This window comes from Suillus plorans, assembly GCF_016647745.1.
Source record: "Suillus plorans strain S12 chromosome Unknown HD556scaffold_61, whole genome shotgun sequence".
Classification (NCBI taxonomy): domain Eukaryota; kingdom Fungi; phylum Basidiomycota; class Agaricomycetes; order Boletales; family Suillaceae; genus Suillus; species Suillus plorans.
The window spans coordinates 75,099-89,042 of NW_024537445.1; the positions used below are offsets into that span (position 1 = coordinate 75,099).

Here is a 13,944-nt window from a genome sequence, read left to right on the forward strand (position 1 = left end):
TCTATGTATTGATACAAGGAAGCATGTATGCATACATTTGTGGGGGCTGAGGATCCTCACCAAGTATGCATCCATGGTTTGTTGCAATGCCAGGCCTTTTATTAATACTTATGACAGTATAGCCTCGACCAGTGATGGCGTTGACATTCGACATAGGTGCGCTGGAAGGAGTGGCTGCATTCTCGTATTCAGATCCTGGACGAGCAGAATGAGACGACTGTGAGTATATGTGGCGTGCAGCTTCAGCTGTAATACATGAGACGCAGCTATCCACAGTGAAGGTAGGGACAGCTCCAAGTAAGGCTGTCATCACTTCGTTGTGCATCCGTTGTTCCAACATTGACCGGAATTGTTGCCATATGGGAGTCTGAGGGAGGCCGATGAGGAGGCTGTAGATAGTGTCCCCATCACGCATGGCGGCTCCCAAATCTCTAAGGTGTTCACGGAATACTGCATGCTGACCGACATAGTTAGTAGCATCGGCAGAGTCTTTCATTCGTAATGCATCTAAATGTTGGTGCAGCTGATATTGAGCACTAGTGTCAGTGCAATTGAAGTGTTCAGCGAGGGTCTTCCACGCATCGTGAGCTGAGACAGTGTGTGAATGTGATACCAGCGCTCCGACAGCTGCATTGAGACAGCGTGTAATGAGGTCTTTAGCCTTAATGTCGTTTAACAACCATTCCCACATAGCCGTTATTTCGGCAGGCGTGATGTTGTTGGGATCGGCAGGAATGGGCTTAAAGATGGCGCTCTGAGTAGGTCTGTCGGGTCAGGATTCATGTTGATGTGGCACCACAAGTCTTTGCACGCAAGAGCATACTGCATCTTTGTGGACCAACCGACATAGTTTTCCATACCCAGTAACTCAGGAATGTGATCGTATTTACCCATGATGATACTGTCACGAGATTAATGCGAATAGAGTGAGATGCGTGAGCGGCGGGCAGGCGCAAGTAGACTTTTCTAGTAGTTCTATCTGATGGCTCTTTATTGAGCCAGGGCTCATAACCTGTTGAACGTTGAACTAAAAGATGAGTCTCAGTGTCGTGAACAAGACTGCTTATATTAATAGTACCTAAAAGATGAGCCTAAAGAAGAGAAACAATTAGAGAGAGTCGGTGTGCAAGCTGAACATAATACGTACCTCAGTGTCGTGAACAAGACTGCTGAGGTACAAACAACATGATACAAAGAGATTATAAGTTATATGTATAGGGTCCGGAACATCAGAACCAGAAAAGGAAAAAGAGAAGAAAGTACGAAGACGATGTTGACTTCCAACAGATATCGTTAGGGCTGTTCGCCGTACGCCGTATTACGGAACTGTACGGGGCCGTAATACGGTCGCCGTATCCGTACCGTTGGCTGTTTTGGCCTTCAGTTGACGGTTACGGTGTACGGGTACAAAAGTACCGTATGTTGCCATATTTGTACGGTCGTATACGGCCGTAATACGGGGTAAGTATGGGTTTCTGTAAACAATACATGCCTTGACGCTACATGCAGTAGGCACATGTCTTATTTCTCAACGAGTCGTTCCGGACCTGATCCTCGATCAGTTGCTCAATGTTCTATTGGCTGCTGGAGACACTGTGTGTACTTCTTCTTCCTTCAGCGCTCATTTTCTGAATGTCAGCGCCCCCCTCTAAGGTGTTCGAAAAGCACTCCACACGCTCTTCACGCTTATATTTTCTTGTCATACTCTCGCTCACCTCCACTTTCGTTTTGTTTCCATCACGTGTGAGCTCAGTTAAACTTGGTCAAACCAGATCGGCTCAGTTTCGCAGCTGTCAGTTTCTATCGTCTCCAGCGCTTTGCATTGCAAGCTCAAAACCAAACTGTATTTGATTTTGCAGTATGCTAAAAGTAACAAGCCTGCAACTGCAGGACCAGCATCTATCATTACGACCAGCCATTGACAATGTGAGTTTACCGTCGAGGTATTGAAACTGTTCCCTACAATTTGAAGCTCATTGGTGAAAATTTGCAGCTCGCTTTGAACTCGCCTTCGGACCTTTGAATCTTGACATCATCGCCTATGATAACCAATGTCACAAGGTCATTGTCTTCAACAACCTTGACCATTTCTCGACAACCAATGATATCCAGGTAAGGGCATCCTAGTGTTACCTTTAAATATAATTGGCTTGCGTTGGCAGGTTTTCGATCCTCATCGTCGACGGCGTAGATGGAGTGAAGGCTGGAATCTGGAGGACGCGAGTAAGCGAGAGGGACAAGATGGTGAGTGCATGACTCATTCTTTTTTGAGCTGGGGAGTCGGATATACGGGTGATGGGAGTGCACAGTTGGTGTTTTGGATTGATTTGATTTTTACAAGTTGATACAGGGTACATATCCGTGTGGGCACATGAGGAGCTCATCATATCTGCGTGGCCTCTTCCTTGCACATTGTCCGCCTATCTCGGTTTCTATTTCCTCACGCAACACCATGAGTTTAAGGCTCCGTATGTACCATATACGGCCGTAAAGTGCCCCGTACCGTACCGTCAGCATGTTTTTTGTAAACCGTAATAGACGGTTACTGTTTGACTTCATACGGTTGTACACCGTATACGGTACGGCCGTACACCGTATACGGTACGGTGAACAGCCCTAGATATCGTCCTATACTTCCCACGACCACAAAATCGAGGACTCATCAATTCACTGATGGCCCGTGACCTGTCACTGGTACTTCCATGGATCTACTAACAGGCTATATCATGATGTGATAGAGACTACACCGCTGTACTCTTGTAAGTTGGCTTGGCACGCCGCATCGATCCATATGTTTATTGTGCGGCTTGCGCGAACCTCGGGTCAACGTTTCAACCCTGATCATCATTGATGCTCATCGGTGGCTGAGTGCGCGTATGACATCTGTCCAGATCCGATAGGCCGACGGAATCGAAAGATCAAAGTGTAGGACATCTGACTCGATGTACGGCTCGGAAAACTCAAAAATATATGTTCTTTTGGTTGACATATGGGATAAGTACGGATCCTCGACAAACGGCGAGCCGTCCATGTAATGATAATGGTATGTTCACGGAACAAGGACTAAATGATAGTAAAAGATAAAAGGATCGACAGAATAAAAAAGTATAAGCAAAGCAAAGTTCGAAAGTATGTCCAGTGTGTACATAAAAGTCAAGAGCCGTTTTGTCGTTGGTTCGTCTTGCCTTGATTACGTAAGTCCAATCATAAATAAACACGTGGGTGCCGTGGTATATCATCAGGGCTCATGCCAGTGGACTATGAGTACTTGAGTGACCAGTCCGTTGAGATTTGTTCGTGGATTAGCGTGGGTGGGTTATAATTTATTTCCGGCCAGGATAGTTCATCCACGCGCCCTGAAATGCGGTGTTATTTTGGCGCGGGAATGAAATACTATTTGTGTTTATGCTATGGAGTGGAACAGCTGGGAGGTGGGCTGTGGCGGACGGGATGAGGATGCAGTAGATAATCTCCGTGGCCGGTTTGGATTGGGGCGGCGAAAAGTCTGAATTGCACAAGGCGTCAGTGATCGTAACTACCAAGTGAGGAGGCACTGCATACGTGTCGTGACATTATCAGCTTTGCCATGGAGAGAGGCGCAGGATTTTGGTACACAGCCGGTGCTATGATACAATAGGTAAGTATTGGAGCACAGAAACCGATAGAAAATTCCTGGCTCACGTGGTGGCTGGAATTGAGGAGCTGGTCGACACAATTGCCAGTTGCCGGGGAGAGATTCAAGAGCTTTATGCGAAAGTCCTACGCCTGCCCCTGTGCCAACTTCAGGTGATGGTTTCTCCGGGATGGTCAACGAAAAGGGTAGTGACGCTGGGAGAGCACGCTGCAAAGACCGACTCCAAGTGTTGGTTAGCGACAACAAAGAGGACCAAGCAGGGGTCTTCTCGTCCGCCGCTGTTGATAGAGGATGGCAAGACCAGAGACGCATAATGGAATACAATATGCGTGCAAGCAACAGACAGACGAAAGATGCAATGCAGGCAAGCATGATGGCAGCAACGCTAGGAAATTTGGTGGGTACAAGGACGCTCATAGTGAGAAGCAGTCAAGGGAGTACACCCTACTTGTTAAAGGAAAAGCACGGAGATTGAGACCACGAAGAACGAGAAAGAAAAGGACGTGCTGGGCAAGGCACTAGACTGGCTGGCTAACAGGACCGAGAACAGCTCAAATTGATATTCAACATGGTTTCTTATAATAATATTTCGCAATTTACTTTTTGGGCGGACGTAATTCATTTCGGAAATACATATGCATTTTCTATTCCCACGGCATCTTCTTCGCTTCCTCAGTTACGTCCACCTTTCCGTCGATCAACACCATGACCTCAACGCCTGCAGGACATTAATCTTAAGAATCTCTTCAGGCTCGTCGTGAAGGATGCTGCGCGGCACTGTCTTATCAGCCCTTACCGCGTCGCCGCCACGACACGTTTATAGATCACGAAGATGCGGCGTCGTCTAGTCCTTTTTGTCCGCTAGTGCCGCCGCATCATGAGAATGATCATATTTAGTAGTAGTTTCTAAATGGGAAATTAAAACACCAAGTGGTACTTAACTAGTTTGTGCCCTGCTCACGATAATTTTGAATTGCGGAATGGACACGATCAATCACGAACACATACGAAACCACACACAACACGGAGCCATGTCGAGAAAGTATCATAGGGTTTGGGGTTGAATGTTGCCCCAGATTGCGCTTACCCGATGACGATCACCCCACGAACCTAACCTAAAAGATAAGTTCTTCTCGCCTGAACAAGCCTCCCAAGCGCGCTTTAATCTCTGCTAGATCGTGGGCGAGAAGCCATATGACGCTCAGAGTGTAGCTCATGTAAGGCTAGGCGCATGCTTCGAAAGCGTGCTCGTGATAGGCTTCCTGGGGCTCGTTAGCATGCAAGATCGTTTCCTTATTAATGAGGTCGCGCACCGGCCGCAACTCAAAGACCCTCGTGTCCGCTATGCTTCCAGACACCACGTTGTCCGCCTTCATCATCCAACCCAAATAAGGGCCCGACTCTCTGCGCAACTTCATTGTCGCACATCAACCTCACGCTATCATGCAGGTTGCCAAAGCGGCAAATTACCTCCGCCTCCGGTAGAACAACGCACATACCCCGTGTCAGGGGTGACTGCGTCGGCTTGAAGCTCCGTTCCACCATTTAATACCAAGCCACATGTGGTGAAGTGCCCAACCCAATTAGCTTGATGCCAGTGTCCGCGGGGAAATATTTAATTCTTTCTGCCACTCTAGGTATACGAGAACTCACTGATATATAAACCTCCGCCGCGTTCCAAAACCAAGGCGCTGGGACAGACACCCTCAGGGGCCAGATTTGGGAAGTCGCCGATGTAATTGACTATTCTTGTAGTAAATAATTGTGGTGGGCTGAGAACGTGAATGATGTCTACCTGCATGTCCAGCTGCTTACGCATGGCGCGACACAACAAATGTGGAAGAACTTTGTATATGGAAATACTGGAAGGAGAACTAAACTGACATGGTCACGTCAACGTCATGGTTGCATAGACTCAGCATGACACTATAGGAAACCATGCACTGAAGATAGGAACATTATTCCTTCGATAGACAAGTATCACTATACCTTCACACCAAGATCAAGATATAGGGATCGGGGGATGCTGCCGCTGTGGCCGGGCTCAAGGACGATGTGCTTGACCTTCGAGAAATGTGACATTTCTTCACGATCAATGACCACATCCCAAGATTTTGTGACGTCATCACAGACTGTTTCCCAAGATTACTTGACGATGGCCAGACGATCATGTCCAAGAAGTGAGCGTAGCCTTCAAAACAATTGAAAATGGAAATGGAATTCAATGAACTTTTCATAAAGCTTTCTGTGGGACTTACTTTGGATGCAGGGCTGAAACATGGCCGAGTGAAGGGGAATCTGCGTGTAAAATGAGCAAAAGAATGAGCTAGCGAACCTTAAATAAGCCGTGTGATTAAGATCTATACCACGGGGTGAACAAAATGACCCTGAACCTAACAAATGACGCACTGATTGAATTGTGCAAGATGATGATCTGCATTGAGTTCTCCAGTGAAAGGGACACGTGAGGTTGAACGAGATCGAGAGTGAAGTTTTGAAGAGACGTGCATTGTCTCCCACCCGCGCATTACACTCGATCACTAAGGCGGACTGTATTTCAAATGTGCAACGACTTGCAAACCGCACTGGCTATGTTACCAGCTCCAATAACACGCCGATCTCCGGATCGCTGCTAGGAAGATTCGACTCATTTATTCGTTTCTCTTCCCAGGCTCCGTTGAAAATCGTATCAGAAATACTTTCAGCGTATCAATGTGTCAACAGAGCATGTGTTTTCCAGGCCACTTGGGGGGCCCGGTCCGCTTGGGATTAGATAGTAAACCCCGCTACCTTTCCCATGAGATGCCTCGAAGGTGAAACTGAAACGAATAAAAGCTAGGTGGTCTGAACGCGGTACGACATGAGCAGGCGTTTTGCGCACCTCGCTCAATTGGAGATTTATTTGCCTCGAGTCGTGCGCCAGGAAGTGCTTGATATCGTTGTTGCCTCCTAGCCTGCGAAGGTTCCAAGAAAGGGTACACCGACAGCTCTCCCATGAACCCACCTCGTGGAAGATATCGACAGTTGAAGGAAGTTATGTCATTCGTGCGAACAGCGTCGATAAAGGCATTGAACTATTTTTGACCTCTTCCATAGGAGAAGCCGCCTCGAGAGTGGCTTCGGTGGTGTACAGGGAATCAAAAGTTGGTAGAGTAGTACCAGTAGCCAATATAAAAACAAGATCCAATATTGAGGTACAGTTCCGAGTCTCACATGCATACGCATGTTTGGTCCACGGCCAAAAATATCCCCAGACTCATGGCATATCAGTGAAAGCACTCACTGCGGTTTCAAAATGGCACGAGGCTGCTTTTGTGGGTCCCCGAAAAAGAGTTATCAATACCACACATGGATACGTGCGAGGTATACAGGAACTAGTTCGAATGCTTGATTGTTCTAGTATACGTTGTCAGCACGTGCTGCGAGGATGGATCGAGGCGTGCTCACTTAGAAGCGGTGATGACCAGTAGAACGTAACAAAAAGTTGGGAAAGACGAAACATTTTCAGCATAGGGTCACTGACTCCAAAGGACTCAATGCTAGCCTGAAATTAACTGATACCACGTGATTGCTGCAGTCGATGCATGTCCACCGGTTGGTAGAACTATGGCATCGAGATTGAACTGGGCCAGAGCAGCGTCAATTCCTCCCGTGCGTCCCAAGTCAAAATCTTCGGCTAGCACTGATAGGTAGGCTTCATCACGGCTTCCGGTTGGATGAATTTAAATATCCTTCGTAAAAACAGGAAGGTCCACGTCCAGTAGCCGCTTCTCCGCCTTTGATGTCAGTAGTTCTTTTCTGTCCAAGAAATCTGCGAGGTCAACGATTTCCGCACCCAAAGCTCGGACGATGTCAAGAGATGAGTTGAACGCCTCTTCGATTATCTTGATATCGCAGATGAAGAACGAGGCATTCCAAAACGAGCGTCTTTAAGGGCGTTTTTGTCGAGCACTTTCATGTAGTCCGGGACTAGTCCGGGCTAATATAAAGTAAGTTCATCTCCAGGATCAGGCCCATCCAGATTTTGCTGCATACGTCCCAAGGAACGACAGAAGCCAGCAGGGCGTAAGAACCTAGGATAGTCCCAAAAGCTGTGATCTGCAAAATGGAAGGCAGTATCACAGAATGTACCTGCGATCGCGTCCATTCCTTATCCGGATATCAATTTATTAGCACTGCATGTACATGTATAACACAAAAATCACACCTTCTTCGTGCAGCGTAACAACGCTATCTTTCAACAACTTAATGGTATTCTGTGCAATGGCCCGCACCCACACCCGCCTTTGTCTTTCCGTTCATCGTCAAGGGCTGCAGCTTGTGATAAGGCTATTGGATTAGTCTCGACTCTCGATGACCGCATGTAACCCAGGACCCTTTAAGTTAATTTCCTCGATTCTGTCAAAGTAGGCCTGTGATTGATTCAATTTCAACACTGCATGAGATGTGTACTGGAGCAGGATTCTACCTTGACAAATTGAACACTAGTGAAGTGTCCTTTGACTGGACCATCTTAAAGTTCCACGATTGAGGCCTCGCAACCGTCTGGCAAAGCGACCGTGACATTGGACGCCAGTTGAAGGTCATAAATGATGTAAGAGGCCTCGGTGAGCTGTTGTGGGAGGACGGTCAAGAGGTAAGTGTCTGTATTGCCACTGCCAGTGCCCGGGAGCTGGAACCCTTTGAATGCCCGTCCGAAGTCACATCAACTTTCTGCACATAAAGCACACCAGAAAACCGGTTCGGAGTCCTTTGGGTGCGTTACGTTGATGCTGAGCGCTGAGCCTTTACTAGTACGTTGTTTTTAAAGATGAAAAAAAGAACATGTTCTGCATATATTGTCATGTATAATGGCTTGGTGGAGGGGGCGATGCTAGGTCAGAGCCAACTTGCACGACGCACGTGCCTTTTGTCACTTGTCCTCGTGTCACTGCACCGTGACATGTAAGTACTGCTGATTGGATCAATTTTCGACAGAATTGGCGCCATCTCGAACCAGACGTTCTAGGAAACGCGCGAGTTACATAGGAACTGTTTTCGTATGAATGACATCTGTAGAATGCGGCTAGCTTCTGAACTTGAGCTTGGCACTAGCAGAAAAAGTTGAAAGTACTAGTATCGATGGCAAATTGATGTGGTCATATCGGCCGCATCGACTCAGATCTCATATAGACAGTTCTCGAAACTGCCAGAAATACTTGTTCGTCACTCTTACAGCACCCGGCCCGCTATAACCCTCGTCCACAAGCGCTGTGCAAAAACCCTACTTGAATTCCTTTGTTTGCCATCGACGCAACATGTCTGAAACACCTGCAAAGCGCCCTATCGCCTACTTTGATATCACTATCGGTGGCAAACCCACTGGGCGTATCGTATTCTCGCTATACGCGGACTCGGTGCCCAAGACAGCTGAAAACTTTCGTGAGTTCTCAGATACTCTGTCAGTCGTGTCATAGTCTTGACGTTTCTAGGTGCATTATGTACGGGTGAAAAGGGTATTGGAAAGTCTGGCAAACCCCTTTGTTACGCTGGATCTGGCTTTCACCGCGTAATCAAAGGGTAGGAGCTTTCACCTGGTGTCACAATGAAGGCTAACCCAATGGATCAGGTTCATGTGTCAGGGTGGTGACTTCACGGAGGGCAATGGTGCGTCCTAAAGCTACATCCAAATGTCACAAACTCATCGTCTACAAAGGCACTGGGGGGGAATCAATCTACGGCGAGAAATTCGAAGACGAGGCGTTCCTCGTGAAACACACGAAACCTTTCTTACTGTCCATGGTAGAATCCCCTCAGTTCCATTCAGCAGAGTGGTTTTAATCTACTTCTCAGGCAAATGCAGGAAAAGACACTAATGGCTCGCAATTCTTCATCACCGTGAATCCAACATCCCATCTTGATGGCAAGCACGTGGTTTTCGGTGAAGTGATCAAGGGCAAATCAATAGGTATGATATATTGCCCAAGCATCTATCCTCCTTTTCCACGAATTGCTTACCATGCTATGCGTAGTCCGTACAATAGAAAATTTCCCGACTGGGTCCGGAGATGTCCCCACTTCCCCTATCGTTATATCTGCTTGCGGCGTTCTCTCACCGGATGACCCCTCCCTCGTGACTTCCGAGACGACTGTTGGTGACGGCTACGAGGACTACCCTGAAGACGACGATTCCGATGTGCAGAACCCCGAAGTTGCGCTTGATATTGCGCGTAAAATCCGTGAGCTCGGTAACAAGCTCTTCAAGGATGGGCAAATAGAACTCGCACTCAAAGCGTACCTCAGTGAGCAATCCCGCAAACATCTCTCGCCTGCATTGTTAACAAGATGTTAGAATCGGTAAGATACCTAGACGTCCATCCCGAATTGCCAGAAAATTCTCCACCGGAGCTTAAGGACTCTTATGAATCGCTTCTTGCACCCCTCTTATTAAACTCATCACTCGCTGCGCTACGCACACAACCAGCAGCGACCGAAACTGCAGTGAAGAATGCCACGCGAGCTTTGGACCGTCTACAGCTGAGTAACCCAGATAAAGCCAAGGCCCTTTATCGTAGGGCGTCAGCGCATGTAATTCTGAAGCAGGAAGACGAAGCTGAAGCGGATCTTGTTGCTGCTAGTCAGCTTGCACCCGAAGACCCGGCGATCCTGGGAGAACTCGCGAAAGTGAGGCAGAAGAAGAGGGAAAAAAGGGAGAGGGAGAAAAAGTCATACAAGAAACTGTTCTCGTAGACTGGTTTATATGAATATTAGAAGAATACCAGTTGGCTAGACAATTTAGCGTTTCCTTGTGTTACTGTGAACGCTTGATCTCTCACTGGAATCCACATTGTCCTCCTGTTACCCACTGTTGTCCCACCCAAGCTGCCCATGCTATTTTCACAGGAACCAACAGAACTTCTCGGTGACGGCAATCGTACGTTGGGGCCTATTCTGTGAATTCAACAGACACTGACGAAACTCTCGCTTTTCTTTTCCCGGCGCACACAATGGCTAACGGGCTCGCGCTTGCCTCGAACGTGGTTTCTTCTCTCCACAAAGCTCAAGAACCACTGTATCCCACGAATCACGTTTTATTTTCATCTTTACTACTCCTGTTGGACGGTGAAACGCAAACAGATTCTTCTGCGACTGCGCCGCTCTCGCACAGTTCTTGATTTCAGAACAGATCCTTTTGCTCATTGGTCAACTATATGACCTGTGTCAAAGGCCGTCGAGTTTCAAGAGGAGACGAAGAAAATTAGTGCAAATATACTAGTGTACAAAAGTCTGCTTTCGTAATAAAGCAACAACCGAAGGTCACCGCTTGTAGGGCTGCCCCTAGTAGTACATAGTAGTATAGTAAGAGGCAAGAAATATTACTATGTTGGTGACGCAGCGGGTCGGACGAGTTGCTCCTTGTCCTTACTTGCTTGTTTGGTTTGAAATTCTCCTTTTTCTCTAACGTCGTGGTCGAGAAGTTCTTTCAGTGTTGTTGTTGTTTAAAGAGTCGCACTCCAATTCTGAGACGTCTGATAATTTTCGACCGAGAAACTTCGTTCGTAAACTCCAGCAATGTTATGCACCTCTTACTCGCTAGCCTAGCAAACACTATATATTACCCTATATCTGTCACTTTTTCCTGATGGCCCAACAACAGCTTGGATTCGTTGCAACACAACGTCTAAATGAAATGTACAGATTCCATTGAATCATCATGCATTCGAATGCGAACGCGTCTGAAGTTCAATATTTGTCAATTGAGAGTGTGATGTGGTTCCGGGCTCAGGGGAGTCGCAAACGGTGTTGCAAAACTGTAGGTGCATCCGAGTAACGAGGACCGTATGCATGACGATTTGAAATGTTGCAAACATATTTGAGGAGTTGAACTGCGTAAAAAAAGGATCACGACCCCCAGCCGATATTGAGTTGGATTCGGGTTTCCATTCAATGGCTAAAAGATTGATCACAGATAGTGCTAGGATTGAAAGATTAATTCCATTTTGATAGTCATGAAGGTACTACTTGCTTAGCCCAGCTCCAAAGTAGAAAATGTTGTGTTGTAGAAGGATATCGAGCAGCAGACACCTTCTTTCGCGGTATGACCAATATACACGAATCATGGTGAGTACGATGACCTCTGAGGTAAAAAGTGAGCACTCGACTACATTTATAGATTCGTGATCTCACCAAGCTCAAATGCTGCTAGAAGTGACCAATTATATACAACCTCGTGGGACAGTGAGTAACAACCGCCACCTATGTCTGATAGTTGGTCTGTCGTCGACCTACACTGAGCAATTTACATGCAGCTCTTCTTCAAGACACTCACGTTCCGACTGGTTCCAAACCTTCAGTGCTATCATCACGTTCAAGATCGCCAGGCACTGAAGTGAGGTATGTCAGAGTACAGAATGTGGGAACTCAACTGTATGCGCACGAGTGCCGTTGACAACATAAGGCCCAGAATGGATTTCTTTTGTCCCCATAATGCATAGGTACGAAGGATGAAGATACCTGGAGATCCTGTGAGTATTCTGCGTGAATACACTATAAACATCGTAATACCTTCTGCACCAGCCATGCACAATGCAGCAGCACCTGAGGGACGGACTTGAAACGGAACTGGCAAATTCTAGTGTTACAATACTTACCATACCACATTGACTGTAGAATGTTACAAGTCTACATCGGCGAATCCTCAGGATGGCAGGTGACATTGTTTCCGACTAATACTCACCACAATTTTTTCATTCGGGAGATAGTTCACTTCAGTATCCTGATCAGCTGCAAGTTGACGATAGAGCATGCGATTTGGACTCACTGCATAATTGTACAGAGAACATCAAGGCTGGCAGGTATCTCGTCATGATATAAAGAATACTTCCTTTCCTCCACCGTGGCCAATGAATCAAAGATACCTATACACAACAATCGACTGTCGATCGACATGCTATGATATCTCGCAAAGATGAAATCACCTCCTGGTCCAATGTTAGGAAACAATCGTAGACCTGTGACGAGATGGTTATGAATAACGACTGGACAAATGACAAGAGCGCGCACCCAAGAAGCCACTAGTGATGCTAGCGCGAACCCTGTCAGCTATGAAAGATTATTATGGTCGAAATGAATAGCACCGAAAAAATACTGTCAGTGCCAAAATTATAGATATGAGTGAAACGAAGATGTCAACAAATATCAGTCACTTACATTCTGGGACTGGAGGATGGTTGAGAGATGAATGAAGGTTTGTGACATCATGTTTAAGAGAGAGTCGGATTGAGGCGCTAGTAGTGTCGAGCACGGCGCCGCGCCTGGTAGGCAGAATATATAACAATTCCAATCAGGGTCAAGCGTGACTCATCAGGCCTTCAGCAACAGCGCCATGATAAAGTAGCATGCCAATTGGCAAGGGTCGACCGGTCAAAGATCTTTGACTGCTTCAAGGCACCTCAGCACGATAGGACGCAAACATGCCACGGACCTTATAAGTACTCAGGGCCTCAGCACCCCGCGTAACTTATGATACCGTGAATCCCACATCCTGCGGGTCGATTTCCTATCACTCCACGTCATAATGTCTACGATTGCTAATAAGCAGAAAGTTCATAACAATTCAACGGCATGCTCACCTGACATTGAAACAATCCAGGCATTTGCAAAAATGACTTTCTGCTCACTGACAAACTGCTGTGCAGAGACTCTGCCATCTACATCTTGCATTCAACTGGCTCGCGTGAATCAAACATCCATGTGCCAGGTGGGACATAACGGTTACGCACCGTCGAGAACCCGGTGCGTGGCTTTGAAGGCAGGACCGGGCTATCACACATAGGCTATCTTGGCTGAATAGATGTCTCCGGCCAGACCTCCTTCGATACGATCCACTGATAAGTGTCACTAGACCAGATCTCTATTTGTAAAAGACTCGAGTTAGTAAACGGATCGAATCTAGTATTACCAGACCATAAAGCCTCCGCGAGCGATGGCAAAAATAGCAGACAGAAAGAGTTCCCGGGGGCACGTATGCAAGCCTGCACAGCTGCAAGGATCACGCAACCTTGAAGTGACTAGAAGTCAGACACGCTTCCGACTTTGGAAGATCTAGTTCGGTACGCTGTCTACTAGTAATTGTCTACTAAATATAAACGGCGGCAGATTTCGTTCTACATGCAGCTAACTTCTACGCCACGCTTCTGGTTGGCCTATCGCGCATAGTCACGTAGTACTATGTACTGCAAGTCTTCTTGACTGACCGGCACGACCTACCGTAGCGCCGGAAAAAATCCGATCGGTACGTTACATGGACTGCGACACAGCATTGGTTGTTC

At 47.0% G+C, this 13,944-nt stretch overlaps 4 protein-coding genes across 4 annotated transcripts; 1 reads left to right on the forward strand and 3 right to left on the reverse strand.

Annotated features, from left to right (window-relative positions):
- Window positions 1-3,403: 3,403 nt before the first annotated feature.
- Window positions 3,404-4,051, reverse strand: HD556DRAFT_1433804 (uncharacterized protein; the record flags this gene model as incomplete). The annotated part of the gene is made up of 3 exons (XM_041305259.1): window positions 3,404-3,505; window positions 3,562-3,623; window positions 3,682-4,051. 3 exons carry the CDS (start codon window positions 4,049-4,051, stop codon window positions 3,404-3,406), a joined length of 534 nt encoding a protein of 177 aa, XP_041156258.1.
- A 906-nt stretch (window positions 4,052-4,957) lies between these two features.
- Window positions 4,958-6,074, reverse strand: HD556DRAFT_1311521 (uncharacterized protein; the record flags this gene model as incomplete). The annotated part of the gene is made up of 8 exons (XM_041300545.1): window positions 4,958-5,038; window positions 5,130-5,221; window positions 5,288-5,382; window positions 5,450-5,508; window positions 5,624-5,698; window positions 5,893-5,932; window positions 5,970-5,994; window positions 6,044-6,074. The coding sequence occupies 8 exons, from the start codon at window positions 6,072-6,074 to the stop codon at window positions 4,958-4,960; spliced, it is 498 nt and encodes a 165-aa protein (XP_041156259.1).
- Window positions 6,075-8,569: 2,495 nt separating this feature from the next.
- HD556DRAFT_1399260 (peptidyl-prolyl cis-trans isomerase) lies at window positions 8,570-10,474 on the forward strand. Its single transcript, XM_041303787.1, has 7 exons — window positions 8,570-9,055; window positions 9,106-9,193; window positions 9,243-9,280; window positions 9,330-9,415; window positions 9,467-9,581; window positions 9,646-9,915; window positions 9,966-10,474. The coding sequence occupies exons 1-7, from the start codon at window positions 8,932-8,934 to the stop codon at window positions 10,361-10,363; spliced, it is 1,119 nt and encodes a 372-aa protein (XP_041156260.1). The 5' UTR covers window positions 8,570-8,931; the 3' UTR covers window positions 10,364-10,474.
- Window positions 10,475-11,290: 816 nt separating this feature from the next.
- On the reverse strand, window positions 11,291-13,174 carry HD556DRAFT_821959 (uncharacterized protein). Its single transcript, XM_041311730.1, has 13 exons — window positions 12,824-13,174; window positions 12,677-12,715; window positions 12,592-12,624; window positions 12,435-12,531; window positions 12,351-12,379; window positions 12,265-12,295; window positions 12,179-12,211; window positions 12,051-12,127; window positions 11,943-11,997; window positions 11,870-11,887; window positions 11,801-11,812; window positions 11,640-11,750; window positions 11,291-11,588 (listed from the first exon to the last, which is right to left on the reverse strand). Exons 1-13 carry the CDS (start codon window positions 12,872-12,874, stop codon window positions 11,326-11,328), a joined length of 849 nt encoding a protein of 282 aa, XP_041156261.1. The 5' UTR covers window positions 12,875-13,174; the 3' UTR covers window positions 11,291-11,325.
- Between the last annotated feature and the right edge of the window lie 770 nt (window positions 13,175-13,944).